The sequence below is a fragment of the Netta rufina genome (assembly GCF_964035555.1).
Source record: "Netta rufina genome assembly, chromosome: 7".
NCBI classification, from domain to species: domain Eukaryota; kingdom Metazoa; phylum Chordata; class Aves; order Anseriformes; family Anatidae; genus Netta; species Netta rufina.
This window is the reverse complement of record NC_140130.1, coordinates 27,983,435-28,001,610: the sequence shown is the minus strand read 5'-3', so window position 1 is coordinate 28,001,610 and position 18,176 is coordinate 27,983,435. Positions and strand designations below refer to the sequence as shown.

The 18,176-nt window shown below is 40.6% G+C and overlaps 1 protein-coding gene across 1 annotated transcript; it reads right to left on the bottom strand.

Moving 5' to 3' along the window:
• Positions 1 to 947: 947 nt before the first annotated feature.
• Positions 948 to 11,817, bottom strand: ACSL5 (acyl-CoA synthetase long chain family member 5; the record flags this gene model as incomplete). The annotated part of the gene is made up of 20 exons (XM_084289779.1): positions 948 to 1,088; positions 1,543 to 1,614; positions 1,972 to 2,073; positions 2,584 to 2,727; positions 3,175 to 3,291; positions 3,371 to 3,459; positions 4,278 to 4,350; positions 4,904 to 4,999; positions 5,078 to 5,212; positions 5,697 to 5,831; positions 6,290 to 6,367; positions 6,822 to 6,895; positions 7,316 to 7,367; positions 7,571 to 7,603; positions 8,258 to 8,436; positions 9,635 to 9,734; positions 10,070 to 10,171; positions 10,250 to 10,314; positions 10,966 to 11,074; positions 11,662 to 11,817. The coding sequence occupies 20 exons, from the start codon at positions 11,815 to 11,817 to the stop codon at positions 948 to 950; spliced, it is 2,052 nt and encodes a 683-aa protein (XP_084145905.1).
• Between the last annotated feature and the right edge of the window lie 6,359 nt (positions 11,818 to 18,176).

Below are 18,176 nucleotides of genomic sequence, written 5' to 3'. Positions count from 1 at the left end.
CAGCCAGAGCACAGCCTCAGAAGGAAACCATCGGTAATCAAGGCAGCAATAAGCCTGCAGGTGGATGTCTGGTTGCTGAAGAGAAAGAAAAACAGGCTTTGGTCTGAGTTTGTAGTCACAATTTATTGCATTTTATATCCTTAAGAAGGACACTTAAGAGTTTGAGTTACTAGGCTCATAAGTTCATAAGTGTATTGGCTTTATAATTGCCATTGCATTTGAGAACATGTGCAAAACAAACAAACGATCCAGTGCCTCCCATAGTAAAGCTTGAAACATGTTTGCTTTACACACATGCATTTCATAAACCAGTTTATGCCCAACTAATCACACTTTCATTAAAAACAATATAGAGTATGCAGTCCAAGGCTAGGAGCAGGAAGTTCATTTTGTAGTTGCTGAACAGATGTTAAGCCCCTACTTATATTGTGACAGTTTAAACTGAGACAGGTGTGTTGAGAAGATTATATCATCCTGAGTGGAAACTGAAGTGTTATCTTCCCGCACTTTGTCTTTGAACTACCTCGCCCCCGAACATACAACACAACTGCATGAAAGTTCAGTCTGATTGCAGATCAAGCCACAAGTTCAGAATGGAGTTCATACTTGGAGCAAGAAAATTATATTTGCTTTTAACAGCAGTAGGAAGTGCATACTTGGAAAAGGTTGGGGCTCTTCAGTGTTTGTGTGCTTCATTCACAGCCTAAGGTAGAGGGAAGTTCTGGCTTTGTCTAGACATCTGACGCACAGTCCCATGAGATTCTACACTGCCAGTCACCAGTCACAGAGTAGCCATCTTCATCTGAAAGTCCTTTTTCCCAGGATGCCAGAAACAAATACATTTAAGTTCTCCTTGCTCCCCTCCACTCATGCTTGTGTTCTCCGTAAGTCATGTAGTGTTACAGATTTGTTTGGATACTCCCTTCAGTTTACTTGAAATTAGACACTTATTCCTGCATATTTGAATAGAGGTCCTCAATATGCTTCTGGAAAAGTTTAACAAGTTCTGCTCTCTTTGCCTTCAGTGTTGGTGTCAAGAGTCCATTTTCTACAGAGAAGAGCTCAGTGTGGATGTGAAGGTCTTTAACCTATTAAAAGAAAATAATTTAGCACATGACACAGAATTACTTAGAGGGCAAACAACAGTTCTCCCCAGCTGCCTTGAGCTTAGTGCTCAGTCTCTACTAACTCAGTAGTCTCTACTAACTAAACTGCTTCTCTGGTACAAGTCAAACTCCTTTTGACTAGGAGAAAGAGGATGGACTGAAACTACAGTTCAGGTCCTGCAGCCTATGGAGAACCTCCACTCCATTTCATAGCGATTGCAATGGTTGCCCTGTACACCTACCTGCCTCTTGGTAAAAAGACAGGTAACCAGGTAATGCTTCCCTGCCTACTGCAATCAGTTTTCCTGGGCATCTGACTTAGGTAGATGTCTTAAGGTCCCCGTCCTGGCAGTCAGTAACAGCAGGAATACAGACTTCCCACCCATTGTATTACCAATACAGGTACTTGTGACAAGCAGGATTTGGAAGTACTCACTTGTTCAAAGGATTTCAGACCAGCCTCTTTCCCCAGTCTGACCATATCTTCTAAAATAGCTTTCTTCACTTCCTAGAAGAGAAAGCAGAAGCAGTGTAGGTAAAGCTGCCATTTTGTGATTGGCTCAGGACCACAACCAGTACCCAGTCAGTGAGAACTAAGGTGGCAAGAACATATATATGTATATATATTTCAGCATTCAACATTTCTCATGTTAAGAAACATGGTGACATCTGGTGACATGACCGCTACAAGGTCATGCCTTTCTTCTCATTAGAAAAGAAACAGTGATAGTCACTGAAAGTCACTCCATATTAAGCTGGTTTAATTTACAAAAAGATGGGTAAAAAATGAAGTCAAAGCGATGCAAGATTGGACTTCAGAATTAAAAATCTACCTATAACCTACTAAGAAGGTAAGAAAACTCACTGAATTTTTGCAGATATCTTCATAGGAACCCTTTATTCCCAGTTTTGCTGCAAATTCTGGAAGTGTCTCATGATCAGGAACCACTATACCTATTAGACAAGACTGAAAACAAGTAGGAGGAGTCACGTTTATATCAAGACAAAGCATTTGGAGTTACTTAGAGATGAGAACTTGATAGTCAAGAATATCTCTGTACTAAGCCCCCTCTACATCCCAATCTGCAGAATTTGGAAAGCAGATACATGGACTTTGAAGCCCCTTATCTGAGTTCTGACAGCAGCAGTCCAAGTGCTCATGCAGTATGTCTATTATATGCTAACCACTTCAGCAACTGACACCTTTATGGCAAAGCAGTGGAGACACTGCTCACCTGACATACTAACTCCATACAAGTACGTAATTAACCTTTACCCAGCTTCCAACTTGACACCAAAGAAAAGGAGATCTTGGTATCAAGAAGGAAGGCTGTAGAGAGGATATGCCTATAAACGTCATGCCCTTGAGAACAGATCTTGTTCAAGTGCTGTAGTATATATTAAAGTCTGTGCCCTGATATTTCAGAACTCATTGCGGGAGGAATCTTGCAGGATGCACACTCATAATATCACTTACCCTCAAACTTTCTCCATGTACAAAGACTTGGGCTACAGGAGCACTTCTAACATAGACATTTTCAATCTTCTCTGGAGCAATGTATTCTCCTTGTGCAAGTTTAAATATATTCTTCTTCCTGTCAATGATCTTCAGTGTTCCGTTCTAGAAGTTAAAGGTGGATGCCATTAGTTTCAAGTGCCTGTTTCCCTTCTATAGGCAGCAAAATATAATGTTTTGCCTTTTTTTTTTTTTTTTTTAAAATGAAAGGCACATGATAGTCTGGAACTGTTTTTTGCTCTCTACAGAATAAAAGGGCACTTCATCCAATTTCTCCAATAGCTGCAGACATGATTAAACAGTTTCTGTGTTCTGTGACAAAAATGATAGACTTCATTCTTTGTTGTAGAAGATGCATATTAACTACTGGCTTAGCAGGCACTATGCAGGATCCTATAACCTGACTGGCCTTTGGAGCTTTGCCTGGAGTTACATAGCGAACAATTTAACAAAATATTTTATAAAGCTTCTATCCTAGAATTTATTTCTGCAGCTTTGCAGCGTGCTGAAAATTCACATCCAAGAGATGTTTTGTATTAAGCAATTACTTACTGGCATCCATTTCCCTATATCTCCAGTGTGAAGCCAGCCATCTTTGTCAATTGCTTCTGCTGTCTTCTCAGGGTCTTTCAGATAACCCTTGAACACATTTGGTCCTTTAATGCAGACCTACAGCAAGCACAGAATATTGTTAGTCACAAGCCCCATGTTGCAGTATTTCCTGATACACAAAGGAGATGGTACCTACCTCGCCTTCATTATTGGAAGAGTAGTAGTTCATTTCTTCCACATCATCTAATTTTATGATGTTACAAGCCAGGGGGGGTCCAACATGGCCTGAAGAGAAAACACAAGGAGTCATGACTCACAGATTCTGCTGGGAGTTGGACCTATTTGATATAAAACTAGAAAGACTAGGTCCCCCTACATATGACTTTAGTGATGGTAGATACCTAATGGGTCTATTCACTACTTTAGTAAGAAACAGTACTGTTTAAAGGGGCCTGATACCAGAATTATTTATTATAAATCCATTTTCAGACACTTAATGCAGGATAAGTAGCAGTTCAGTCTCAAAGTTTAGAGACATTTATTGGTCTAATCAATCACACTGACCATGTGCCACACTTGCCTCCACAGAACTCCCCCACTAACCCTGGTGTTTTTTTGCATTTCATCCTCATTATGATCTGCAGTTATGGTGCAGAAGGATGGTGACCTAAGCTTGAATTTAGAACGCTGAATATTAAAAACAACACTCCTAAGATGAAACTTAAAACTCTTAGTGTTGCCCTTCAGGAAAGTACTCCTATCTGGCATTATAATCAATTATTTGAGGTAAACATGATTTGTGGGCTAAAACTAGTTTTCTTAAAGCCATTTGGGAAGTTCTTGTCAGTTTGCTCAGTTCTGTACAGACACTCCTGCACAGTGGGGCAGGATATAGGCTGAGCTAGGAGCTAGGTCACTTTACACAAGAGATGCTCATCTATTTGAGCTGAATATTCTGGTATCCTGTTAACCATACAGGTGACATGCTGCCAAGAATCACTTTGAGGTTAAGCACTCAGAATTTGTCTATCATTTAACTAATAGCTTGAGTGCCACTTTCTATTGACAGTTGTGCAAGAGTTTCCAAGTCTCAGCTACCACACCTGTTGTCCAGTCTCCAGGCATTGAGAACGTGCATCCAGCTGAACATTCAGTCTGGCCATATGCTTCAAAGATCTATGTGAGAAAGCATAAACATCTTTCGAACACCAAGCCCTTGGTATAAAAGACCTCACAGTTTCAACTATGCCCGTGCACAAATCTCCTCTTAAGGAGGAAACCAAGACAATATTATCCTACTTCAGATTTCCTGGTCTTACTGATGTGACTGGATGTTCTTCAAGTTCAGCTATCTAAACCTTGCTCTGGTTACCTCATTCTCCGCGCTCTGTTCTCAGATGTACCGCAGTAGGAGCTTACTGACTGTCAAGATAAGCCACAAAACTCAGAGGCAGCTGCCTGACTTGCTGCGGTTGCTGCATGTTCCTATTTCTGCTGCTCTATTCCTCCTCCCAGAGCATACAGGAGGTTTTGCAGTACTGTAGTTTGATGTCAATTTGCTCTGCAAAATTTTGTTCTGTTGCTGTTAATCCTCATCAAGCTGCCTGTAAATACTGAAGACCCTGACAGCAGTGCCTCCAGGAACAAGCTGAGCTAGACCACAGCTGCATCACTGATTACACACCCAAGTGACCATCAAATAGGCATTCAGGCAAAAGAATCAGCTTACCTGACAGCCCAATGCTGCTCTGAGAAATGTCAGGACAGAGGGAGATATAGGGGCTGCACCCGTTACCATTATACGCACTCTTCCACCCATGGTCTCCTACAAGTGAATTAGAAGCCATCAGATCAAACTCTTAGCATTACATTGCTTGGGTTACTTACACTTGTAAGAGCTTACCTGAACTTTTTTGAAGATCATACGATCCAAAATGCTGTCATTTCTCATTATGCCTTGTTTTACTTCAGCCATCTTCAGAGTCATAGCAATATTTAACAGTATTTTTTTCACTGGGGTATTTGCACCACTTTGTATCTGTAAGGAGAAGTATCAGACTCTCAGGTTTCAACTCATATCTGTACCTCCAGTTCTTGCTTTATTAGGAGGCACCATGCATTACTTTGTTGCTCTAGGATTTGTCTTCACTATTGCCATGATCTAGGAGACGAACCAAGGGGAAATACTAATTTGTGCTGCTGCAGTCATACTTCAGCTACAACTCTGAGGGCTAGTGAACCTTCTAGCTTTGCACTTGCTTGATTTTCATTCTGAAAGTAAACAAGATCTTTGCCTCAGAACAGCAACAGACCTATCTCAGCCATGACTGCATGAGCTGCTCATGTAGTCCAGGTCTCAGAGATCTTTCCATCTCCTGGAAAAGGATTTTAAAAAATTCCTTCTGATAAGGAATAATTAATGTAGTGATGATACTATGATGTATTCAACTTCAATTTGAATGGGCATACTTGCTTAGATACATGAACGTTAAGAAGAATTTAGCTAAAAATTGCTCACGTACCTTGTCATATATTCTATTGAGTAGTCTTGGTACAACTGGAAATAGTGTTGGCTTCAAGGTTTTCATGTCATCTGTCAGCAGTTTGATGTCTCCTTGGAAGAAGCCTACTTTTGCTCCACAGCTGTAGATCACAGTCTAAAAATCAACCAAATGTCAGTCAAAGATAATGCATAGCTTTAATAATAGCCATAATAATTTTACATGGAAACCAGCATGATTTCCAATACTCAATAGTAGTGTTGTTCATGTGTAAATAGACTTTGAATAAATACAGAAAGCCAGCAGTTTTTGCTGTAATTTGATTTATAGATGGCTAATGGCTTGATGCCACTAATTTGGCCTGCAGCTTTTCAGATTGGTGTCACAGATTCAGTGAAGCTGGGCTGAAGAACAAAGCTTCCTTACAGGAAGTTAGTAGCCATATCTCGGAGAAGTAACTAGGCATTATTTAGTCCGTTTAAAGGTTTACCTTAGGTAGGCGGGTTTAGCCATTTAGGAATGACTCCTACCAGGTGTTACTGGTAGGTAGTTTATACATCCTATGTAGAAGACATAGGATGTATAGCTTAGTAGCATGAACACAGTCTACTTACCTGTACAACTCTCTCAAACATGTGAGCCAAGGGGAGATAGGATATGCTGATATCTGAAGGCATACATTCAGCTGTATTCTACAGGAGAAAGAAACAAATGTCAGCACTCCCTACGCCCGCTTGAGTAGAAAGGGAGTAAGTTTGGATCAATTTGAGCACTTTAAAATACATGCTTTTAGAGAGACTGAAGCAACTTAGGCTCATCCACCATCTCTGCAAAACCCGCTGCTATAACTGATTCAGTCAAGTTTGTGACAGGACACTGGGTCAGGGTTAGTTTTGTGTTTCAGCAAAGCTTGAAATATGGTAGTTCAGTACTCTTGGCATGTAGGTCTTACTCATTCTAGAGTAATGTTTAGTTAGTTCTTGTTCAGGGTCAAACCAAGTTATTTAACATACAATTCTCCCATGGAAACAAGAGCACTTAGTAAAGTGCCTACAGGGAACGAATGGTTTGCAGAAGACTCCCACAGTAAAGCAATTTTCACCACTCAGTCACATAGCCTAGAGACCATCATTAACAGTAGCTTACCTCTATGCTTTTAAGGAAGGCAGCGGCATTTGCAACAACATTCTCATGCGTCAGCATGGCTCCTTTAGGGTTACCTTTGGAAAGATCAGACAAAGTCAGCTGTGAGTGACTGCTGCTGCAGTCAGTTGCTCATGTCTTCTTTGGCTCAGTCACTTTGAGCTGCCTTGGTATTAGGCTCAGTCATAGCTTGCATTATCTCACATAATCTCACAAATACATCTCATCTTGAGCACTTTCAGCTATGGCCCTAAGACCCTGTATTTTTCAAAGTAGGACAGCATATATTTGGTTAGTCTCCCCTCTAAGAAGCTTTGTCTTTGTGTACTTGACTTTTACTGACAATGTCCCAACATACTAAGTGTCCTCAGTAGTGGCTTGACATGGCTCTAACTTAATCTTATATGTTGTTTGTATTTCCCTTTTTGCACTGGAAAGTTAGTGTTTTTAGTACAGCGATTGTTTTAATATGGAAGCAACAACATGCATTCTCTTACCTGTTGTACCACTAGTAAAACACACAATGCAAAGATCTTCAGGCTTAGGAGGCTAGAGAGAAAAAGCCACATTAGGTCAACAGTGTAAGGATTATTATGTTAGTTATCAGTATCTACTAGAACTAGAAGTTGTTTGGAAACATCAAGACAAAATCTACAAAAAAAATCCTGTCAGCCTCCTTTCCTAGCAGCACATCAAGAGGTCTCTCAAAGACTAGTTTCACAAGTTTAGAACTATTCCACAGAGATACTTACATTTGGTTTTCTGATGTTATTTCTTCCCAGCTCCTGTATTAGAGAAAATACAGCTTAACAATTGCAACAGAAAGAAGTGCAGCAATAACAAATGAATAGGTAATTGGATTTCAAATGCAATGTTATAAAAATTATCTCATTCAGTGAGAGAAGTTGGTCTTCATGCATTTAGTACCTATAACTTGGAAAAACTGACTCCTGAGACTGTGAAAATCGTGAATGTGTGGAAAGTGAGTAGAGCTGCCTAAGGAATTTGGAAGTCCTGAATGGAGGTAGTTCATTTCATTTAATATAGGCCACATCTCTTACACTCCACATTTACACCTCAGATCTGGAAATTAACCCTAGTATTGGGGTGTCAAAACAGCCAGTAATTTTCACTTAGAGTTTTAATTAGAATCAACTGGCAGCTTAGAAGCCTGATAAATCCTGTTACAACTGTACCACGAGATATGCTAAGGAAATCTTCAGGTTAATGTGTAGAGTATCCACAGCATATGAGCACAACTTTAGTCAATCGTTTGACCTCTGCAAGTCTACTTGTTTAAATATATCAAGTTTCAAAATGACTGATCATTAAGATCTCTGATACAGGCATGACAACTGGATGATTCTTACATTGATGTGTCATTGTTGCCTATTTAGCAAGGTATTCCTCTGCAAGATAAGAAGTCTTTAGTCACCTACCTCAACCTCCTGTAGTGCTAGAATTTCAACTCCTAATTTAGCTGCTCTGTCATTGAGCTCTTTATCGAAGAGATCCATAAGAATTATAGTCTTCATACATGGGGTCTTTCCATGCTCACAGTTGTCAAGTAAGATCTGTGCTTTCTCCGGCTTGTCACAAATCACTACGCTTATATCAGCTACAGAAAAGAAATTACATTTCATAAGTCTGTTCTGAGGACACGAGACACTACTGAGTGATAACTCAGGAGAACGTATACTTAGAATGTAATATTGGTTATGTTCCAAAGCCATTTGCATTTAGTTCACATGGATTCACTGGCTGGCTTGACAGTGCTAAGAAAGTTCTTTCCTACTAGGGACAACTGACTTTATAGCTAGAATCTCAGTTTTACCTAATGTGAAGCCTTTACACTGAGGAATCAAAGACAAATATCTTCAGTCATAGGCAAGACAAGTATTTATTCTTTTGGTATTGCCATAAAAGTGCGCTGATGGTTTAAATGTAACCACTTTCCTTAAATCTAAGAAATTTTAGACCTGTTCAAAAGAGGTAGCTAAAATTTGAGTTAATGCCTCTACCTCCCTGGATGTGCAAGAAAGTTTTATGCAATTACAAAATCATTTACCAGTAAGACAGCAGAGGAATTGGATTTGTCTGAACATGCTGGTTCCCCGTTAACCTTATAAGTCACAGCTGTGTAGTACTAAGGCAAGGCCTGTTGGCAAGATTCGCCGCCATGATTGTTGAAGTGATTTACTTGGCAAATCCTGTTTATAGGTTGGATCCTAGATAGTTGTGACAGCAGTTGATTTTTATTTCCTCTTTGCCCTCAATCACCCCCAGACTAGGGAAAGAAATTTTGAAGATGCATTCAAGCTCCCTCTCCAGTTTCTTTCATGGTGGCATGCTAGCTGTTAATTCTGTATAACTAAACAGATTTGGGCTTATCTCTACTCCTCCCCTCCTCTGCTCTTTGCCTCCTAGAACTTTTTAAATCAGAGACACACATCTAGTCTTAATTTGCATGCAAATCTGTCTGCATTGTCTGTTTGGCAAACAGTGTGGGAGTTCAAGATTGCCAAACCTCAAACAGCTAGCAGTTGTTGACCCCTCTGATTGCAGCATGGTCCACAGAATCTAGCAGGTTGTCAGTGGACTTGCACCCAAGACACTAGAAGACATACAAAACCCACTGCCTTCTTCTAAGCATTGAATCTCATACCCTGCAAAGCAGCTTTACAGAAGCAGTGTCTATAAAACTATAGGGTAAAGCTACTCTATTTTTTAAATCAAATTCCTTTGCACTTTAACCTTCTCAAAATAAAGCTTCTTAGAGAAATCATTATTATGAAGTAGTTGAAGTCAATATTTACCTTTGTTGACAATATATACAATAGCTTCTGGCCCCAGAGTGTCATAGAGTGGAACAGCAACCATTGAGTAAGTGTAGCAGGCATACTCTGAAATTATCCACTGAAAAGAGAAAAACAGAGCTAAATAGCAGCTCACAAGACAGGATTACCTAGTGACTTCATACAGCTTGACTAGCTCATGCACACATTAGTAGCGGTGTTTGTGTAAGGAGCATGTCTATGAGGTTCTTACAGTATCAAGGGTTCAAGATATAGACTGTGTTACATGCCCAGCATAGTATGTGCCCAATCAGTAATAAGGGAAATACGGGGGTAAAAGCCAGTTGTGGTTGTTCCTCATGTGGCCTCAAACTATTTAAATAGCAAGCTGAACAGACCCTCTTCTCCTCAAGATGTCAGAATATTCTGGGAAATAACATTCAATTTGTCGCTTACCTCTGGCCTATTCTGAGCAAAAATGCCAATGAATTGGTCTGATGATGGTGTACATCCTTTCTGCAGGAGTCCTGATCCCAAGTATTCAGCTCTGTCCAAAACCTGTAAGAAAGTTTCCCCCTGTTTTAGTGCTACAAAACAGCATCCCAAATTATGTCATCTGTGATGTACAACACTCACCTGCTTGTACGTCAGCCACTGATAAGGTTGGTTGGGTTTTCTGTAGCCTAAACAGTTGCCATTTCCTAATGGAAGAGTTCAGAAAAGCAGCTGTAAAGCTCAGTACTGAAGTGGCATCACACTTCAATGCAACATTGGTAAGCGGGAAGTGTTTTCAGACATCTACCTAACTGTGTGAAGCATGGAAGTGTGCAGTATCCACGGTTAAGTACATTGCACAAACAAGACTGATGGCTTCATCTTCATAAGCAATACTTCCAGGATCTGGTGATATTTTCCCATTTCGCAACTCAGCTGAGTTTGAAATAGTTTGTAATCTATCACATTTTCATGCCTGGGACCCTTGAAGTCATAAAGACAGACCCATTCTTATGAGCAGGCAGTAATCATACACTTAAAAAAAACTCACCCGCTTCAGAGGACAAAACAGAGATTTATTTGCACACACCCTTTCTCTCCCCAAACCACACTTTGTATTGCTAAGTCTTCACAGGACTCTGCCACCTTAAGCTCCCAATGTTTGCTCTTACCCAATCTGCCACCTGCTACTGCTTCCAAATCAAGGGGGGGGAAACATGGTCACTTGTCACTCCACCCCACAGAACTCTAGGAAACCTTAACTGTTACTACAGACGAGAAACAATGCAAAAAAAGCTTGGAACCACTTTTTTTTTCCTTGTGATGTGTAAGTACTAACTGGCAGCTCCAAAGCTTACCAGAAGCATGCAGTCCTCTCTGGAAAACTTCATACAAGGTTTTAGCATCTTCAAAGTAATAAGAAATCAGGTTATTATCTGTCAAGATTGCAGCTCTTCTGGCTCCTCCCTAGGAACAGAGCACAGTTATGAAATCAGTGCAGAACAGATACAATGCCATTTGTTCCTCATCCAGTCTGCTAGCAATCCCCTTTAAAGCATTTAAATACCATTGAGTTGTCAGGGAAGTCTCATTTTCCTTCTTGGTTTTGATCTATTCGGTCACTAGTCACATGAAGAGGAATTTTCTATAAGGCCTAGACTAATATTCAACTGTAGGTTATTAGAGATACCCTGACTAAGATCAAGCGCTACCACTTACATAGTTACATGAAGTCCTGCATCTCAGTATGCCATCAGACTGAAAACAATTGCAAATCATTTATAGTACGTAAAAAAAAAAAAAAAAAAAAAAAAAAAAGAGTCAGTGACAGCCAAGGGTAAGAAGCACACCTAGCACACCTAACCCTGTTGGCAAGAGTTGCAGTTTCTTACTCTTGGCGTCTTAACACTTCCCTTCCCACAATAGTGCTGAGCTGTACAGCAGGTTTTGTATCTCAGACAGGAGAGTTCCCACAGATGCCCAGAGTCGAAATGAATTGGTATTCAGAGCAAAATCTCAAAATGCTCCATCCCCACATGCAGAATAAACATTACCTCAATTCCTATCGACTGCTTGTTCAAGTCAACAGAAGGAAAAACAGGTTTGGGCCTGCTCATCACCCACAGGGAGATGACAACCCCAAATACAATAAGAGTTATCAATGCCGGTGTTGGGAGCGGTGAGAACAAGACTTGAAGTATCCAGATCATTGTGCTGGATCAGTGCAGTCGGAGTTGAACCTGAAACAAAACAGGAGGTTTAGTAGGTATACGTTAGAAGCGCTCACTACCTGTAAGCCAGGGTTACTTAAGTAGTTTGTTAAGCAATACTACAGATTGTTTCAGCTGTTTGCCCCTAAAGACTCCTGGTACAATAATAAAGCATACTTGTGCAATACTTTAAGCCTCTTAAGAGATCTGAAGTCACCTGTCCCCATAAATCTTAATCTATTCTGCATCCACCTCCACAAAAAGCAAGTCCAATGATATCAGGCAAAGAACAGATGCCATTTTTTTCCTATTCAAGAGTAAAAATCTGCCAGTATATAATTTCCCAAGTTAAGTGTATACATATATAAAAAATAATAATAATGCATACATGTATAGTTCAGAGAGGTGAACAGTGGAAGAGAACACCTCAAGACAGTTATTGCTGTCCAACAGGAGGAGGTATTGCTGAAGCTTACACAGACATAATAAACTTGTAACAGTCTGCAGGAGAAGCAATGTCCTCATGATCAGCTGCTCCTACTGGAAATCTGGGTCTATGCCAGGAAAGTGCTTCTGATACTGGTAGTGTCCTCAGCATGAGATACAGTACAGGTCAAAACTCTTAAAGATACTTTTGCACAAAGAAATGGTGCCCTGGAAGTCAACATGTGCAACAGAAGTCTGGTTGGGAGATACAGAAGCAGTTTTGCTGCTTACATGTTGCAGAATCTCTTCCTGCAATGGCAGGGAAACAAAAACTGAGAATGCAGGATTTCCTCACAAGAGGTGCAAAGAGACATCTAGTTCCTTCTCCTCTCTTAGGAGCGAGTATTTTAATTTCCAAAATGCTCTGGTATTTTTCAGATTGAATAGCCAAGGCAAATATAGCAGATCTGACTGTATTTGGTCAAAATGAACTCAGATCTCACTAATTTATCTTTGCTAGTATCTAAATAGGTACGCAGGACACGTCACATCATACTTGGCAAGGTCATTAACCACACCCTTTCAAATTCCTTCATGCAGAATTGAGGGGACCCAATCAGTAGATATGCCAGCTAGCAATTAACTGACTCCTTATACAAGAATAATACCAAGTATTCTGGAACAATGGGCTCCAGGTACCCTTTAATTAGAATAACTCGAGAAGGTTGAAGGTATTTTTCAAACAGTAAGTTCAGCCATGTCCCAAAGTCAGAATTTGGGTCTCTGAATCCAGACTGATCAGTTAGATCACCCACATGAGGTTTATGGGTTTGTACTTCTCAGTTTCCAGTGGCTATGTTAATTGGCAATCCTAATGTGTTCTCTGGTGAGAGAAAAGTAAGACATGCTTTGGATGCTCAGCATCTGGATAAGAATGGGTACCATGGAGGCTTGTCAAGTCCAAGCTGCCAAAAGCACATCACCCATGTATCTGGCAAGCATCAATTCCATAGACCTACTCATTTTGAGTTACAATGTGCCCTCCAAACGCCTGACCTAGATCTCACACATTGAGAGAACTGCCCCAAAAAGTTCTGCTACGGCAAGAACGGCAGAAGCTACTGATTTATGGTGACATTGAATGAATCTGGTCTTTGGACATACCATGCCTAGGAAGTACAAACCTATTTTTTCTCAATACAGAATATTGCCCATCACCATGCCCTTCCTTTGGCTTTTATCAACTGAGTCTGGAGGGTGGGGGGGGAAATTCTCCTAAACCAGGTCTGCTGATGAAGTTTGAATTCATGTCAAAGTCACCCAGCAGTCTTTTCTATCACTGCTTTATTTGGAAAAATAAGAATTTAATACTCTTCATGATGAATACATTTGGTCTTGTTAAGCTTTACTTCAGCAGTAAGCAAACAGCTTTCTGTAGGTGGCTGAACAGTATCTGGTTTATGGTGGAAGTCAACTACTTGCTTTTGTGTTATAGTATGAGAACTGAAGCAGCTTGGTATGGGTATCTCGCTGTTCAATATGCAGAGGTATTTAATATACAAACTTTTTTTGCTTTAACTCAGAGCCCATTGCTAGATTCATGTGGCAGAACAAATCACGTTTGAACCATTTGTATGTTGGAAGCTTAGCCTGTGGGAAGACAGCAAATCTAGAGCTCAGCACATCTATCCTCCCATCCTTCTATAGGGATACCAAAGTACTCATATCCAATTACCCTGGATTTTCATTCATAGCAATCAGCTTCTGCAGTCTTTTTCCATCCCCAAATGGATTAAAAGGAGTTTTCACGCAGTGTGTTTCAGATGACTCTTTTCTGGATGTAAAGTTCTCCCAGTGAGCAGTAAGAGAAGGGAGCTATGTGAAGGCAGCTGAAGGGACCACATGCCTGCGTAGTTGTACCAGTGTTAATGGCTGAGTTGTGTTCTCATGCTCATTTTAATAGCAGTTTAAAAGGGCTATTTCCTAGAAACCAGGAAGGATTGGTTGCCTTTAGAATATCGTGCTAGAGGTAATAAGCAGAACTGTCAATCATATCTGTAGCACAGAGTTCTTTTCATTAAAAGATTAACACTGATTAGCAGTGTTAATTAGCCTAATCAGGCAGATTGGTGCAGTTGTCACAAACAACTACTGTCTGTTAAATGGCCTTATTTGACAGAAAATTAGTAGAAGACACTTGTCTAATCTTGCTGTGGTAAGGATTCCTAACCCCAAATGTTCCAGGCAGCAGTAGGTAAGGCACTGAAAGCTTTCAGTCATGGCATTCTCATCTCCTCATTGACTCACATGTAAGGTGGTCTTCCTAGATGCCTTGGCACGAACTGACCATTGAGCTCTGAAAGATGCTCGGAGCAGAGAGCTCAGAGAAGTCTAGGGACAACACCTGATCAAGCGTGAGAGAAGCCTGAAGGTGACTGAATGCAGTAAAGCTTTTGCCTTCAGGTTGAATGGATTCCACAAGTCTCTTCCATAGAGAAGAGAAAGCAGGCAGTAGTCTTACCCCAGTGTGACCTAACCAGCATTCCTATAACTGAAAATTTTTCTTGAGTAGTTACAAGCCAAACCAAAACAATTTTAAGTTTAAAGAAACATCCTATGTCAAGCTAATGTCCAAAACCTGGGAAGTATCATGTGTTCACTTGCTTCTAATTAGTTTTTTTCTAGTAACCGTCATCTCTAGCCCACTTACAATATCAAATAAGCCTGTATATGCAAGAGGCAAAACCTGACATCCTTTAAACCCACAGAAGTTATTGGTGTGTCAGAAGTACAAATACCTAGATCTTGTTTACATTACATCAAAAAAATATGCCTTTCTTACCTGAAAGGCTATTTTAAATTCCCTTTACTTATTACAATGTTTTGGTTTTATTTTCCAACTGTGTTTGCTTAGGTGGCTTTAGCCTCTACTGTCAAAGTACACAGGGTGTGTTATTCAGGCTGTGAGAAGAAACCACAACTGAATTTATCTCAGCTTCCAGATCTAAGCCAGTTGTCTACTATTCCTAGAGTTTATACTGTAAATACCTGTGAAATCCAAGGCACTGCTAATTAACCACCTCTGGCATCCTTCAAATACCACTTAATCCTGCTGCCCTGAAAACAGAAGAGCCATCAGAGAGGACAGGAAACTTTTTTCGTCATAAGCCCTTTGTCCATGCACTCCACCCTCAATATGTGCCATGGAGTAACCGCAACCTGAGCTTAACCCACAAATCTGGTACATTATACATAAGTGATAGCTGATCTATATGGGCTGAGTGAAAACTCAGCTTGGCGCAACATGCAACAGTGCCAGGACATTTCTGATTGTAGGGTGAACGAGCTCTAAGGGCTTTCTTAAGCATGCAGAGAGGCTGAAGTGCTTAAAACCCCAGGGTTTTGAGGGACTTAGCCCCCAGTGACCAGAAAGATGGAAAATGCACAGGATGTCTCAAGCCACCTCTGTTAGTCCTCTTGTGCAATAAGATGGTAGATGGTTAAAGTGTACTTAGGTTGTCTGACCTGATCAATGGTCAGGGATAAGGTGCACCAGGATCAGGAGTGCAAAGGCTTAGGTTCCCTTCCACCAACCCCCTTTTTATCAAAAGAGATTACAGTGATTCCAGTTACAGCCTTGAGTTCAGGACTGTGTGTTCTCTTTTCTACTGTACACTGTCCACTCCCCCCACTCCCCCCATAATCTCCAGCATGATTCCTTCATTAGCTAGAGGAATGAATGAGAGCTGTTCTCAAGTCAGCAATCATCAGAAAGTAACTGAGCTCTGTGGTTTCAAGCACAGAGGTTTGAAGAAAGAAACTTATCATCTATCTCACAACAGTTCTTTACAGACAGCAACTCTCTCGTACTTGCACCGTTTCAGAGGCAAGGATCATGCACTGCCTTTGAGATTTTTTTCGAAGATTATATTCTTTGTCTCACACCTGCCCAAGAAACAGTTTAATTATGCTTTTGAGTCAAGCACAAGAACTTGTTATCAGCATTAGTAACATAACACACTGACTGAGCGGAATGAGTAAGTAGCAGCCCCAGTGTAGTTGGCTCTACCCTAGTTTGTTAGCTAACCACCATTAGCTCACCCTTCGCATTTGCTTATTCATAGTGTGGCTCTTGCCTGTCTCCTGCAGATGTGAGCCATGTGCTGGTTTGTGCTTAGAAGCATTATGTCCCATCTTCCTCCAGCTGCAGCAAGGAAAGCTGATGTTCTGCAGGGTTCAGCATTCAGAGGGAAGCTAAAGTGCAAGATCCCAACAGCAACTGCTGCACCATGCACAAACCACATCACCTATTGCCTTGGGAGATTGGGGCTCTGAGGACAGCTCACTTCACAGACTCAGTTATGTAAAGAGAAGTAAAATCCCAGAGTTAGCTGCAACGGCTTTTCTCAGAACCGTGTTTAGAGGCAGACAAATTTATATCTGAAGCAAAACCCACAGTAACTTGCATTAAGCCTGAGACGCACTTTGCTTTCAGAGTACCTCTTACAAGAGCTATGGCCAAACAGTTCAAGTGTCCTTTGATCTTGCCTGAGAAGCGCTCTGCCATGGGAAAGCACAGGGCCTCAGTAGCTTACTTTCAGGAAGTACAGCACTTGTGGTTTCAGACTCGGTGTTACAGACTATTTCTGGGTCTTCCTCTATTGAACTCAAGCTCTCAGTACTCTAAAATAGAAAGACCGTTTTTATAAAGAACTTCACTTATATTACTGTCCGTCCATCAGGCGCACAGTGACGCCATGACAGTGCTTAGTGCTAAGGCTTTGTCAGATGGCTGCTAAAGCCAAGCTTTCAGGGGTAATTTATATCAGGTTTTCTCCTTGAAAGATACCTATTCAGAAAGTATATTGGTCTCACAGAAGAACAGAACAGCTAGCCCTTTGAAGTTTTGAAGAATTTTAAAAATAGTATAACAAGTTCTGCTACTGTTTCTTTCCTCTATCAGATAGTACAGGACGATAACCTCATAAGATATGCACATGTCAGCATTACGTTAATGGGAAATTATTATTAGACACAAACACGCACAGCTGAAACAGCTAAAACTAGAGCTCAACTTAGAAATCCATAGAGAGCCCCTCAGAAAACTAGAAAATGATCATTTAGCAGCTTACATAGCCACATAAAGAACAGGCAGCACTAAGAACTTTTAAGTATGGATGTCTTTTATCACAACATATTACAGCAGCCGTATTACCAAGAGCAAAGAGCAAGAGTATATCTGAATTTAACGAAGCTTAAGATTAGCATCTGATGGCATGCTACCAGAGCTTTCCTAGCAGGTTCCTGATAACTACGTTATCTTGAACCTCATAGCTAAGCACTACATTTGTACGTGGTTTGTACTAAAACTGTACACTGTGAATAACCATCAGCAGGGCCATTAGCAGTAAAACAAAAGTGGAACTTTATTACTTGTCCAAAAAGCGCCTACAGAGAAGAGAAGCAGCAATCAAAAGCACATACCATGCTGTAGATGAGGCAGGAAGCCAACCTCTTTTCCTTAAACACAGGGAGCCTTATGAGCATAATAGCAAACCAAAACCAATTAGATAGTAATCGTGTTAAAACTAGAGCTAGTTCCCTCTCCCCGGTTTAAATAAATCAGCAAGCAGAAAAGCATGCTGGGAGCAGAGGTTATGAAAGGGAGGAACTTCAGTGGTTAGAAAAAAAACCTACAGAGGAAGTTTTTCTTTTTTATTATTTGGTGAAGCAAGGAGGTTGAAGTTTGAATGTTTCTGAAAAAGGAGATAAAAAATGTTCCAAGATCTTTTGAATTTTTATTTGTAATTTACCATTTATAATCCATTTGCTTGTTTTCCCTCTGTGTATAAAGCTGCACTTTCAATACCAGGGATTATCTTCCTATAGCTGTGCTGTACAATAAGGTGAGCAGAGCTTTGCAGCCTCTAGTG